The sequence below is a fragment of the Hoplias malabaricus genome, chromosome 3, assembly GCF_029633855.1.
Source record: "Hoplias malabaricus isolate fHopMal1 chromosome 3, fHopMal1.hap1, whole genome shotgun sequence".
In the NCBI taxonomy this organism is placed as follows: domain Eukaryota; kingdom Metazoa; phylum Chordata; class Actinopteri; order Characiformes; family Erythrinidae; genus Hoplias; species Hoplias malabaricus.
The window spans coordinates 9,967,769-9,982,751 of NC_089802.1; the positions used below are offsets into that span (position 1 = coordinate 9,967,769).

Genomic DNA, 14,983 nt, shown 5'->3' on the forward strand with positions numbered 1-14,983 from the left:
TATTGGCTGGCCACTATTTAACCAGTGACCTTCCAGTCCCAAGCCTGTTCTTTAACCATTAAGTCACAGCTGGCCCCTTAAGACCACGAATGCCCCTCTCCCACCAACATCAGTTGCTTGAGTAAAGCTCATTTGTAGTGAAAGACATGGCTGAATTATTTTAAAATGAACAGCACAGTGATTAACTTGTTTTGGTTATATATTTAATTCCAGTCCATTGATGTAGTTGCCTTCAGCAATAAGGATGTTAACCACTTTTAAAATTATTATTATTATTATATTATTATTATTTGTGCTACTTTACAGAGTTGACACATTCAAGACAATTTAGCATTGTTTTTAAAGGTTCAGCAAGTGTTCAACTAAGCTAACATCCCTTTGTCTGTTGCTTAGTAACAAGAAACTTCAAAGCACTTTGATAAATATTATTGTGCAGAAACTAGAGACCACCCTTCAATTAAATAACTTCCTGCCTTATGTCTACTACGTGTAAGTTATTTATTATCCAGGAAATATTTCTGTGCATATACGACAATGTATTGACATAAAGATGGAGACAATAAGTTTAAAATGTAGCTTTCAAATCAGGACACAATTATAAAGGTTTATGAACGGTTTAAAAACCTGTATGTTACATGGTTATTAATTAGGTTGTAAACACCTTAAAGGTCATTAATAGTAATTTGTAACACAGAAACTGAAAAGAAAACTGACCTCTTTTTTGTCTAATAGTGAAAGTGTCAGAACTTATTCAAAATGTCAATGCTAAGACCCGAGAATGTGAATTTAAGACAAAATATGGTCAGTATCTGGCAAGATCTGTGTAGATGACTGTGGGTTTACTATTTGACACACAACAGGTCAATGTTGCCTTTTCAATCTATGTGATATAACTGATTATGAATTACTAATAATGTGAAAACAACATAAATACTAACTATTAATACAAGCACCTGTAGAAGCGGGCAGCCATCCTTGGTGTCTGGGGAGTGTTTAGGGAATTAAGTGTCTTGCTCAATGGCACTCCAGCCATGCATGTTCCTGCCAGTCACGGGTATGAACCAGCAACCTTCCTGTACGAAGCCAGGCTCTTTAAAATGGAGAAAGAAATAAGGTGTTACTTGTTTCAAAGGTGTGTTCACTTTATAGAGCAGTCCTCTATGCTGGGCCAATAAATCTCTTGCTGATAAGCTTTCTTATTTCCCATATCTGAAGTGCCACTCAGGCATTCTGCCTTTTCTCTGACATCATTGTCCAACAACAATACACAGTGTCATATTACTAACTTTACTGTGTGAGTGTGTGTGTTTGTTTTAGTACTCGAGTGTATGTCTGTCTGTCACAGTTGATGCACAACAACAATAGGGAACTCATCAGTTTTTAACAAACTGTGTGTGTTGTAGGTTTGTTCCTCCCCAGCTGTGATGAGGATGGCTACTACAGGAAGCTGCAGTGTGACCAGAGCAGAGCAGAATGCTGGTGTGTTGACCCACATGGCAGTGAGGTCGCGGGGTCCCGTGTTCATGGTAACCCTGACTGTGGTGAGTGTCACCTGCACGCATGTCGTTGCTGTCAAATGAAAAACATGTATCTCCCAAAATAGTAACTTTACAGGCGAAGGGAAATTCTGGAACATTTCTATTGGTCCATTCATCATGACATCTTTTACACAATGTGAAGGACAAAAAAAAATCCACAAAAATGGAGGTGCATGTTTTTAATTGGAGAGCAAAGATATGTGTTGTTTGTTTATTTATTTATAATGAGATCATTTATATGGAGAAGGCGTACTGGCTGAACTCCCACCAGCTTGAGCCCCCAGTGAGCTAAAATTCCTGCAAGCCTGCTTTTGCTAAAATCTGTTGCTGCTGCATTTTGTACAAGTGTTAGAGGATGCATGTTTGTTATAGAAAATCATTGCAGTGATCAATTCTCCTTGTAACAACTGCAAGTACAATTTGTTTCTGCATTGCTTAAAGGCCTAACTAGCAATATTTCTCATTATGGTATTCAGTTGTATTTATATTATTTATTAAAAAAAAGTTCATTCATGTTTTCATTCTAGATTTGACATATGATATAAAATTGAGAAAAACTGTCTTTCATCATACCCCTCCACTCGCTCCTCTTCTTCTATCTATCTTCTTCTTAATTATCACACCTACTTCTCCTCTCACTCCCATTCTTCCTCCTACCCCTCCCCCGATTCCATCTTCTCTCACATTTTCCCTTCTTCCTCTGTCTTACACATATTCTTCATCACCTTCATTTTACATACCCCTCCTCTCACTCCTCTTCTTCCTCCAATTCCCTTCCCCCACTACTCCAATGTATATAAGGCCCTCCTAAAATATTTGGTGTTAGACTGGATCGGGACCAGACTGGACTGAGAGCAGACTGGATTGGGTACAGAATGAACTGGCTATAGACTGAACTGGTGACAAACTGATGATCAAAATGTGCCCATGCTTTTCTGCATGCACGTGAAGGAAAGCTCTGAACCTCCAGTTTCCAAACTTCAGATCATCCTGAGATAGAATGTGATCACCCAGTTGTACTCATACACGATCCTGTGTATGTGTAAATAAACTCCAGTCAACGCCGAACTCCAGTCTCCTGTTCAATGCCGAATTTCTAACAAGTGCCTTTTCTGGGATTCTGATGAAGCTGCAAACGTTTTACGACAGTCACCGAGAAATATCTGATAAACGTATTCGTTTGTCAACAGTGTGTTGTCTTTCAAAAAGAATGTAAATGTACAACCACATTTTTGTCGGTGTAGCTATAAAAATAATCTTTGTATTTCCTAATTACGTTTCCTATGAGTGTTTTTCTTACAAATTCACTGTAATCAGAAAATGGACTTGAGTGAATGACTAGTTAATTCTGGCTGCCTAACCCTACTCTATACAGGTGCCCTCTGACCCTAATTCTGTTCATTTTTCTGGTGCAGATGAAATAGTGGGCTACTCTGGGGACTTTGGCAGTGGTGTGGGATGGGAGGATGAAGAAGAAAAAGAGACAGAGGAGAATGGAGAGGAGGCTGAGGAGGAAGAGGAGGCGGAGCCTGGAGAGACTGATGACGGAGGATACATCTGGTAGAAAAAAATAAAACTCACTCTCACCATGACATTATGTTTGTCCTCCACAAAGACCATCTGTTGAAATCGGTACTAAATCATATTTAGTCTTGCTTGGTTGAAGCTTTTGAAAAGGCTGAACATGAGATTCGACAAATATAATATGCACTAAAACTTTTCTTTGAAATCTAAATAGCAAAAAAATCGAACGAAAACATACCTTCATGGCCATTCCTAAACATATGAAACTGATCAGGCGCACAATGGAAACAAACAATCCTACTCAAACCTGCATATCGTAGCCTTTGATGGCGTAATTTACTGAGCATAATGTGTTGATTGATTGTTGTGAGCCCTTTTTTTGCTGGTCCTTTTATTGATAGGGGATTTCACTGCTGTTAAAAGCAGAACTAAAGAAATCTGAAACCTACTGACGAGCTGAACAAACCGGGCTATGGAGCAGTGCGCTAACTCTGTGGGAGGGAAATGTAGAGGGACAAGTTTGTCCTAATTACTTGTCATGTTTTATTTGCTTGTGTATCTACACAGATATGTGGCCATGCTGTGCTTGGGAAAAAAACACTATTCTAAACCTCCCCCCATTACTAAAGAATTAATTTCCTGTTGAATTCATTTATTCTAAAAACGTTTCCACAGCAGACAACACTAATATGAAGTAGACTGAGCAATAGTGAGCTTTATCACTATTCATTTTGATGCCCATATTTTCCACAGTATGTCTATGTCTGCTACTTCTGAAGTCACCGGTAACAGACCTAAAATTACTTTCTAAAAGTAGTGGAGCTGAAACGCATGGATAGAATAAAGGGTTTATTTACTTATTTATTTATTTATTTATTTTACATTTTCGATATTGACTAGGATTCCGTTTTAATAATCACGTTATTGACATACACACTCGCGCATACAGTTTACAGCTTTAAGGAGCATTCCTTACAGTCTTTCTCTCGATTGATGAATGTGCCATGTGTTTTTTTGCTCAAATGCACATTTTCTAGGTTTCTTTTTTTTTTTGTTTTTCTTGTTTTATGTAAACAGAACTTGAAAACTTGAAACGTTTGAAGATGTTTTCCCTGTATACACGATTTGCTAGCTAAATGAAATTGATTGTTTTAATATTGCATGTTAGTTCAGAAGAATGTACCTTTACTGTCTGAACACTGACTCTTATGGCCCCTCTGATATTCCGTACTCTTGTTCCTTTTCCAGCAAACGTCCAGACAAAAAATATCTCGTTGTGCATATACGATTGTGATAGACAGTGAGTCTAAACAAAATGTGGGACTGAAACTTAAGAAATGTCGTTGTGAATAATATATATATTATTGAATTGTCTTTAGATCGCTATATGTCTTTCATTAAATGAAAATATGTGTACTATACATTCTATGACATTTGGGAGTGAAGCAATGAAGGGATACGATACCTTTGAATTGACCGACCTATACAAAGTCTTTCAAAGACGGAGTCATCTGCAGGTTTAAATGAGCTGGAATATGCGATCTTGACCCCAGGCCAGTGTTATCTTGGAGACTCGCCTGAGTAAGGATATTAAAAGTGATGAACACTTCATGGAAGCCCTGCAATACATTCATTATAATGAAACCATTTCTGTTATGAATGTCAAATTTTAATGAGGTGCTGCCTCTTTTTCTTTCATGAACCTGTTGAGATAAAAAGGAAGAAAAAAAGACCTTAAAGGACTTCTATCATGCAACGTATTGTAAAACCTTAGCTATTCGGTGCAATTCATTGTGGTCATGCTCACAACATCAGAGATTGTGTATCTAATGTTTCAGCATTGTGGTCTACGGTGCTGCTGGTTCTGCTTCAATCGATACATGTTAACGTAATGCAGAGATGGCAGGGAATCGGACTGAGATAGAGATGTGCAGTCTGAATTAAAGCATGCTGGAGAGGTCAGAGCCTGTAGCTCTGAGACTCTGCATGCATTTGGTTCTGCATTCAGATCAGATGGTTGCAGTAATGTTATAAAAATATATATGTATCTCCCAGCTTCAGACTGGGACTGGGTTACAGCAGCTGTCTGAAGAGATGAAATTGTTCTAAGTGGAACCATGAAGTGTTACAGAAATTCTGAAGAAATCAATGTTATGGTTTTGTAGTACAAACCCAGAAAACATCCACCTCTTCTCTCATGTCTCATTATACTCAACTGCTGTGTCTTCAGTGCTTATTTAGCTCAGCTCATGACATGTTTTCCACTGTATTTGATATTTGATAATAAACAGGCACTGGAAACATTTTATTGTTGGTTTCTTAATACAAAGCTAACAAGCCAGTTTTATTCTTCCCTTCTAAACAGTTGTCATAGCATCAGTACAATGATCTGCTTCATAAATTAAATAAACCTTCACAACGCTGTGTAAGTGTACACTCTCTTCTCTTTTTACAAACGGTTCTCTTAATACAAAACACGTATGTCATTTAATTTTCACATAATAAATCTTGAAAAGACTTAAGGTTAAAACAGAATTACAACAAGCCAAATTAATACTATAGGTGCTTGCCTTCTCTGTTTGGGATTTTATGTCGAAAATAACACTAATTTACAATAAATTGTGGCATAAATGTGAAAGACTGTAATGAAATAAACACTATGGATTGTGTACAAGAGTAAAAATCTGTATAAATGTTGATTCATTCATTCATTGTCTGTAAGCGCTTATCCAGTTCAGGGTTGCGGTGGGTCCAGAGCCTACCTGGAATCACTGGGCGCAGGGCTCTGTATAAATGTGTTTAAATATTGCTTATTACAACTCACATACCACATAAAACCTCCCACAAATATGGTGATATATTTCCTGTAAGAAATGACACATTCAGATTGGTTTAAAGATGCATTAGTCAGTTTCACCTGATTGCCTGTATGGTTATAGTTCAGATCCCTACCTGCCAGAGGTCACACTACGGTGTTAGTCAAGATTCAATGGATGTTACATCCAGCAACCAAATTCAAAATTCAAACATTCTCCCACTCGTCATTGTACAGTAACAAATTATTGGGTAGTATAAAAAATGAAAATTGTTTTTTCATTAAAAAAACTTAATTATTAATATGCTATGTTTACTATTGCAAAAACATCAAAGTCACAATCTTGAAATAGTTAATTCATTCATTGTCTGTAACTGCTTATCCAGTGGGGCCAGAGCCTACCTGGAATCATTGGACACAAGGAGGGAATACACCCTGGAGGGGGCGCCAGTCCTTCACAGGGCAACACACACACTCATACATTCACTCACGGACACTTTTGAATCGCTAATCCACCTACCAATGTGTGTTTTTGGACCATGGGAGGAAACCTACGCTGACACAGGGAGAACACACCAACTCTTCACAGACAGTCACCCGGAGTAGGAATCGAACACACAACTTCCAGGTTCCTGGAGCTGGGTGACTGCGACACTACCTGCTGCGCCACCGTGCCACCCATCTTTAAATAGTGAAAACCAAAATCCACAAGAACAGAACAATTCCATGCAGATGCTTTTGAAGTAATTTTTCTTGGATGGAACTCATAATGAATGCAGTAATGAATCAATTCTCGTTTGCCATGTTCCAATTTTTTGTTGAATATAACAATTGCCATTTTTAATACTACACAAAAGTTAATTGCGATTCAGCAGTAAATTACTATTATATGACACAAAAAGTACTTGTACACCTAATGCTTTCAATCCTCAATTTCTTTGGAACATTGCCCACAAATGGTGAACTTGTCAGTTGTTCTGTAACAGCAGGCAGTGACATTTGTCACTCTGTAATCATCCCATTGAAAGTCCTGACATTTTCCACTGGCGCAATGTTGAATGATTTCCAATTAACCTCAGTCCATTGTAAAGCAGAATTCATTTTCTGAAGAACTCATCTGTTATTAGAGGGCATGCCCCGACTCTTATTCTAGGGTAATATATTTTAAAGCTGAGAATATTAAAAGGGAGCATATCTGCTACCTTCCACTAAACCCCTATTTGCCAAACAATGATTCCTCGTTTGGAGCACAGACTGAAATCAGAACACAAAAGCAGAATTAGATTGTTGAAAATATTTATAGATGACATTTTCTTGTACGTAATTCAGTTATCTTAAATACCTGTATTCAGTTCAAGGTTATGCAGTGTAGAAACACATATGGACTTAATTGTACAATATTTACAACTGTGCAAGTTCCAACAGTGATATGAGAACCACATTCATTAGCTACTTCACGCTGCACATACTCTCCTATCAGTGCTTTTAAACCAAACATCTGATATTCACTAAATACCTGCAGCTTTTCAGATGCATATGTATCCACATAAATCTGTGAAATATACCAAGAATACAACATGGTATGAACATTATCTACAGTATGACACATATACTGTACATTGAATATATTACTTTATAACATCTCAGAACATTAGATTAGTAGCATATTTCAGAGTCTAGCAGTAACTTGCATGTTAACATACAAATCACCTGCGAGACTCCTACCCACAGGACCCTTCACATTAAAACAAAAGTGGAAATAAAGTAAAATTCCCAGTGTAGAAAAACGAGCCATGGAACAGCATCTGCCTCTATTCCATTCCTAAATTACACACGTGGAGCTGAATTATTATTGCTTTTACAATATGCACCAACTATAGCGGAGGTACACAACAAGCACAGAATCAAGGGCCAGGGGCCACATGTTTTCACTATTAATTGCAAATGAAGAGGCAAAATAGGTATAAGTAACTTACTATCAGTAAACAGTCATAAACTAGGTACCCCATGCACTTTCTTCAATGAAGTGAACTAATGCAGTAAATGTAAAGTGAACACTGAAGTCATATACAGCACTGTGCAAAAGTTTTTGTTTGTTAAAATTCTCTCCGAATAATTAATTTAGAAGAACAAAGACTAATTATTGACGACTTTGTTAGTTTCGATGATTGTAACCTAAATCACAACATATATTTGTTAATTAGATTTTATTCTAGAGTTAGCGTCTTTCAAACAAATATATGCTTCCTGTCCCAGTAAATGGATTTCCATATATTCTCATAAGACCTTTGCACAGTGCTGTATGTCATAGGGAATGACTGCATTAATTTTCAAATGTTCCGAGTTGGATAATTTATGCATGCCGTCTAAATGATCTCATGTTGGCAGTAGATAGCACTCCTTCACCAACAAAAGCACTGCTGCTACTGGGCTCCAAGCCTAAACTGCTGCATCATACAAAATAAATATTGTACTACAATAAAATGTTCACATATAAACACACACACACATACAGAATGCAGAAGTAGTATACATATGTGTGATGTATGAATAGCCCAAATAAGCATTAAAGAATTGTGTGTTTTAATTTCAGATGGCATGACATAAAATCAGATCTGTTATTCCTGGATGGAATGGTGAGGACTTTCAGGCTCAGTGTGTGTCTTTAAACCAATACTCATTACTCTTCCTGGGTCCCTTTTATGAAGGTGTTTTTTTTTTTCCAGTCAATCTTAAGAACTCAGGAATAGGAGTCCTTTCTATCAGAACCTTTCTACTCAGTCTATGTACTGAGAGAGCCAGCGGAAACCTTCTCCATAGCCCTGCTTCTTTAAGACGCTGCACATGAAGACTTCCAGTGGACGTACGTTCAGCTCCTTCAAAGACATGTTTCCCTGGAAACAGAGTACTACATTTATATCACATCATGTAATAGAGTTGTACCACTAAGTGGAAAACTTAAGAAATGAATGATAGCTATATTGATTTTGAAAGTGTATTGTCTAAAAGAATAAATGTAACCTGATAAACATAGTCAATGTGTGTGTGACATGATATTGAGTTGAGATACATCCACAGGGGTTGGACAATGAAAGTGAAACACCTGGTTTTAGACCACAATAATTTATTAGTATGGTGTAGGGCCTACTTTTGCAGCCAATGCAGCGTCAGTTCGTCTTGGGAATGACATATACAAGTCCTGCACAGTGGTCAGAGGGATTTTAAGCCATTCTTGTTGCAGGATAGTGGCCAGGTCTCTACGTGATGCTGGTGGAGGAAAACGTTTCCTGACTCGCTCCTCCAAAACACCCCAAAGTGGCTCAATAATATTTAGATCTGGTGACTGTGCAGGCCATGGGAGATGTTCAACTTTACTTTCATGTTCATCAAACCAATCTTTCGTATTGGTGCATTGTCGTCCTGATACACGGCACCGCCTTCAGGACACAATGTTTGAACCATTGGATGCACATGCTCTTACTGGTGCAATGTGCAATTAATGAAGATTGGCCACCAGTCTGCTCCAATTTAGCCATGAAACCTCCCACACTACAATGACAGGCGTTTCAGTTTCATTGTCCAACCCCTGTACATACTGTATAATGACGGACTGTTCTGTTACACTTTTATAACTACTTTTCTTTGTATTAATCTGTGCAGTATAGGATTAGATTGTTTTTAATTTATTTACTTATTTTTTTTTAGATTGACCCAAAGTTTCTCCACACAGTTTTTGTTGATTCAAGTTCCAATCACTAGCTAGATTTCCCACAATTACACAAAGCTACCTAGCAGGGAGGGTGAAGGTTAGCACATGCTTCTTTTTTAACTGCTCCAACAAATCTTACCGAACAGCTGAAAGCACTTGAAGGAAAACACTAAATGTCGTCCAATTTTGTTACATTAGCAAACAGATGGCTACATTGGCTAGCGCATATCTGAGGAGTCCTATACAGTCCAAAAGTACTAAAAGATTACGCAACCAGGCAACTGCCGGTGGCAGGAGACACTATAACATATAAATGACCACAGATGTTCAACCACACCTGAGACTAACAGAGACCTTAGAACTAGTTCAAAGCGAAACATGACGAACATGACAAAAAACCCAAAAGATGTCAGCATCTAAAGCAGTTTTTGTTTTTGTATGTCCTAGACTCTGACCTTCCCAGTGGTCTGTCCATCAAGAGCAAAGACTTCTCGTAGCCTCCCTTCACTCACAGCCTCTGGCCGATCGATCTTGTTCCCCAACACCAAGATCGGTACGCTAGATATGGTCTCATCTGTCAACAAGGCCTAGGCAGACAAGGGAATCATCAAATGTTTAAAAGATATGAGAACATATAAAAACACTGAGCAAGACTGACCTTGTGGCAGAGCTGTAAAACTTACATCAAGCTCAACCTTGGACTCAGCAAGACGCTCGTGGTCTGCACAATCGACAAGAAAAACCACTCCATTCACTGCTGGAAGGTAATTCTTCCACACTCTCCTGGCTGTGAGAAAAACAGTGTGAAACCAGTTTATGAATCCAGAGCTCTGCTAGTTCATCTGTATGGCCAAATAATCTGTCAAAACTACAGTTTAAAATAATAATAATTATCTGGTTGTTTACAATATCAAATATTTCTGAACAGATATTACCACAAAATGAGCTTGTATGTAAATCTGACCTTGTACATGACCACCAAGATCAAATGTAGTGAATGTCATTCCAGCAATTGTCAGCTCTTCTGAGGCTGAAAATTAAGCAACAATAGACTCAAATCTTCTGAAAGATTGTGTTGCAATCAACATCTAACGTATTTTGATTTGACCTGTCTCTTACTAGGATGCAGTGTAGGCACATGCTGTCCCAGCCTGTCGTCTTTGAGCATGTGTAGTAGAGTCGTCTTTCCAGCATTATCCAAACCTAGGAACACTAGCTTCCCGGATTTCTTATACAGACCTGCCATTAATAAAGCATGTGGATTTACAAGGGGTGTAAACAACAACTGAGAGACACTTTGTATATAAAATTATGAGCAAGATTACTTACCAAGGAACTGTAGTACACCACTAAACCCTCTGTAGATCCAGTCAAATATAAATGACATTTCTGAATGTGTTTCCTGTAAGAAAATAAGATTCTCAAAAAAGGACCTTGAGTACTCTAGTAAAATGAGCTCTAAAGCGACACTATAACAGCAGCAACCATTACTATCTTTTGTTGCAGTAATGAACACACTTCTGGAGCATCGTCACAGGTGTCTCTAGAGTGAGATTTCAGTTTAAAAACTAGAAAAACACCCTTGTGGTGATGTGTCTTTAAGATGAGAGGAATGTGGTCTATTTAGTATTTTTATCTCGTGCTGGCCACTTTCATACGACTTTTTTAATGCGTCTTGGTTTAATGGTCTTATTCAGAGAGTCAGTTCCCTTGTTGTGTATTTATCTGTGGTTCATGTTGATTTTTGTGTATAGTTGTTCATTACTGTCATTTCCATATGTACCCCTATGTCCCCCATAAAAGTGCCACTGCTGCCTCTCCTGGGCTCCTAAACATACAATTTTTCAAATAACTAACCCAATTTCTGATGTGTGAGGTGTGTATTAGCTAGGATTAGCTGCCAATGCATCATCCAGGTAAAAACTGCACACTGGAGGTATTTGTAGTTACCATCCCTAAAAATGTGAAGCACTTTCGGTCTCTGGTATAAGTTGTATAACTGTAAATATCTAACTGCATACGGCAAGGGCCACTTTATAGGCAAAGAAATAAACTTAACTTTAATTGGAAGTCAAAGTAAAAAGGTATTATTTCAAGAAATTATGGAGTTACAGTTAAGTTTGTTACCAGAAATTGAGAGACTTACTAACAATCACAATCTTGATAAGCACAATTATTCACCCACAGTGTAAATATGAAAAAAGATCATTCATAATGTGCCTTGTGGATAATCTGAAACATTTAAGAAGAGTCGTGATTGTGTTATTTTTAATACCAAGCTGTTTTTTTGGTTTCTGTCCAGCCCACCACACACTGAACTCAATGTAATGTAGCCCTTTACCTAAACAGAATTTAACAGCCCTGATCTAAGGGAGCACTGTTGCTGATTACATACCAGTGGCTTGTCGAATTTCATTTGCACTTAGGTATTTATATCGTGTTCATTTTGTTATAGACAATACAGGGCCTAAAAATCCAGTCGTGTGAATAAAATGAACAACTATGCACTTTAATAAAAGGAATAAAGAAAAAACTGAAAACAATAGCTTTTTTTTTTTTAATCTGTCGTTGACATTAGACCCAACGTTACTTCCTAAGCATACGTGTCCCATGACACGTCACTCGATTTCGTCCTATCAGCTGCTGAGTTTATAGGACGGCTCTCTCCCAGGTAAACATTCAGAAACATGTAAATACACCTAAAATATCCAGGTTCTAATAATTATGAAAAGATGAAAACTAAACGTACATGAGCTATATGGCCAGAGAGCTAGGAACTTCGCTGAATAATGGCCTAAAAGCCTTAGTTTGGGGAGAGAATATAGAACCTAGTTTGCTATCTAGATAGATACCTGTACCCTGACTGGCACATATGTAGTGATAGATAAATCAGTTAACTAGCGCTTAAACTGTAGTTTAAGTACATTCCTGTGCACCTGCGTCTCTTGACACCTGTGAGCTAATTACAAAAAAATGACATGTAGATTTTGTGTGAATACATAACCCAATACCCTCCTACACCAGCTGATGTTACACAGTTTAATCTGAGCAGAACATTTAGTGCTGCATATTTTAAGGAATAAGAAGCCAACTTCAGTCTAGTTTAATCCGAGGCCTGTTATCTCGTTAACGTTAGCTGCTACCAATAGCCGGTTAGCGGTTAAATTTAACGGTAGCTCGTCCTCGGTGAATAATCTGAATCGACTCCAGTGTCCGATTACCGGCACTCTTACCTTGTTCTATTGTCTCGGTAACCGTTTCACCGTGTGTTCTTTGAGCTGTATAGACTAGCAGCACTGGTTTGTGTAGTGGTTAAGAAAGCCGTTAGCTCCACCGCTAACAGCCGCTGAGAGGAGACGGCGTCCGTGGTAACCACACAGAGCAGAAAGGAATCTTTCAGGAAGGAATCGGCTCTTTGAACGATGGGAACCGACTCTTATAAGTTGGCTAATTAAAGTAAGGCAGCAAGCACGCTGCACGCATGCGCCGAGACGCCACATGGCCAACCAGAATGAACATCTGTGTAGTTATTGCGTGTCTTCTTACATGTGAATGAGATGGTAGGTGGATAATGTATGAACGAGACACATGGAGCACATTGCTCTCCTGTCATCGTTTGGATGTCATAGAATATATAAAGAGTTGGACCTAAGGGACAACAAGGTTCGCCTATGAAAAATACTATGAGGTGCAGAGACCCAGTCAGGTTAAAGTACCAGGATGGTATTTATTTTCTGGATGACACCGCATGGAAAATACAGTCTCTCCCAAATAGTGCACTTCAGATTACAGCTAATACTGTTACATCCAGGGAGCGCATTAAATATTAGTCAAGGAAACATGAAACCATTGCACATGTTATGGCGCTGATTCTGCATTGATTCGACCTATGCCCTACTGGACATAGGAATACTGTCCCTGTGTTTTAAGGGAGTGGATTTATAAGAAGTTCAAAGCTAGGATTTGGGATTTTTTTTTATGTATTTTCTTTTTTAAATGGTTTCTACAAAACCACATACTCTAGCTTAGGGTGACCAGACGTCCTCTTTACCCGGACATGTCCTCTTCTTTAGACTTAAAAAATGTCCCAAACGTCCGGGACTTTGTTTTTCTAGAACTTACATAGAATTTTGAGAAGCGTTTCGTTCACAAACTAGTCCCGCCCTCCCCTACTCCGATTGGTTCGCTTGAGTGAGAAGGGGGCGTGGTGAAGTAGCCTAAAATTTTCTGATTGGACGGTCTGACTGTAAAGCTACCGTTATTGGTCGATAACCTTCTCTGTAAACATTTAATTGGTCAGTCTGCTTGTCAGTGTTCGTCTCCTCCCCTCTAGCGTTAATTTCATAACGCCATATCGAACAATCTCAGCATCCCCAGTGATCTTACATTTATAGCTATTTTACTTGTATGTTGAAAAATATCAATTAAAATAGCACATCACTAATGCCATAATCATATCAGTGTAATTTATGGCGGTGAATGATTCAGTACTCAAATACCTGTCCTGCCCGTCGGGGGTGAAAGGACGCAGAGTAACAGATGGACAGCTGTGTTTAACTGTAGAATTACCAAGTGCTCCTTTATTATCAGTGGAGCTGAGAGAATGGACAGTGTGTTTAGAAACAAGCAAGTATTATTATGGCTAATCGGTTTATATTATTCCAGTGTAAACCGTGAAGACAAGACATTCATCCAATGAATCGGTCCAAATGAATCGGTTCAGTGGGTTGTATAGTCTGGTCGAATCCTTTCCTCCTGGTTGTAGGGAAGCGGCTCTGGTGAGAGGAGTGAAGAGATGCCGAAGCGCTTCAGCGCCACCTGCTCAATCGGCGGACTGAATAAAACCAGGGTTTACTGGTTCAGTTCATTACTTTTATTTTTGAGCAAATAAATAAATAACACAACTATCTGAAAATCTATTAATACTAATTTTAAATGTGGAAAAAACTTGACTTTGGAAAATACATGAACAAGAACACACTTAGTAATCATTATGGACATCATGTTTCATCAGCTGGAAAAACAACTCCTACTGATCCATCCAATCATCCATTCATTCATTCGCATTCAGGAACACAGCCTGAACCAGGCACCAGTTCATTGCAGGGTGAAAAACACACCACACACTCATCCAGTCACTCAAACAGACCTGTGCCAGAAAGTACTTTTTAATTGTACTATATTTAAATATAGTACAATACATAATTTATAAAAGACATTTTAATCCTCACAGATCACACGGTCATTAGCAGAGATGTGTGGAGAGACCGTCATAATTTAAAAATGAGCAGGAAGCAAAATCATCAAAAATGTATTTAATGTATTGACTAAATAATCCAAGTGAATCCTAAACCATTCATTAATATTTGCCTACTATCATCTACTGTCTCTTGATGA

General features: G+C 38.3%; 2 protein-coding genes across 3 annotated transcripts in view; one reads left to right on the forward strand and one right to left on the reverse strand.

The window, feature by feature from the left end:
• The window catches only part of LOC136692879 (testican-2-like), a 42,750-nt gene extending 37,017 nt beyond the window's left edge, over positions 1–5,733 (forward strand). For both annotated transcript variants that reach the window (XM_066666603.1, XM_066666602.1), the window contains 2 exons: positions 1,404–1,541; positions 2,954–5,733. In XM_066666603.1, the coding sequence (XP_066522700.1) occupies positions 1,404–1,541; positions 2,954–3,102 (287 nt within the window). In that variant the 3' untranslated portion in view covers positions 3,103–5,733. The remainder of the gene's footprint in view (positions 1–1,403; positions 1,542–2,953) is intronic.
• Positions 5,734–7,185: 1,452 nt separating this feature from the next.
• On the reverse strand, positions 7,186–12,992 carry sar1aa (secretion associated, Ras related GTPase 1Aa). The gene is made up of 7 exons (XM_066663739.1): positions 12,820–12,992; positions 10,916–10,988; positions 10,706–10,825; positions 10,551–10,616; positions 10,270–10,373; positions 10,042–10,173; positions 7,186–8,771 (listed from the first exon to the last, which is right to left on the reverse strand). The coding sequence occupies exons 2-7, from the start codon at positions 10,971–10,973 to the stop codon at positions 8,655–8,657; spliced, it is 597 nt and encodes a 198-aa protein (XP_066519836.1). The 5' UTR covers positions 10,974–10,988; positions 12,820–12,992; the 3' UTR covers positions 7,186–8,654.
• Positions 12,993–14,983: the final 1,991 nt, after the last annotated feature.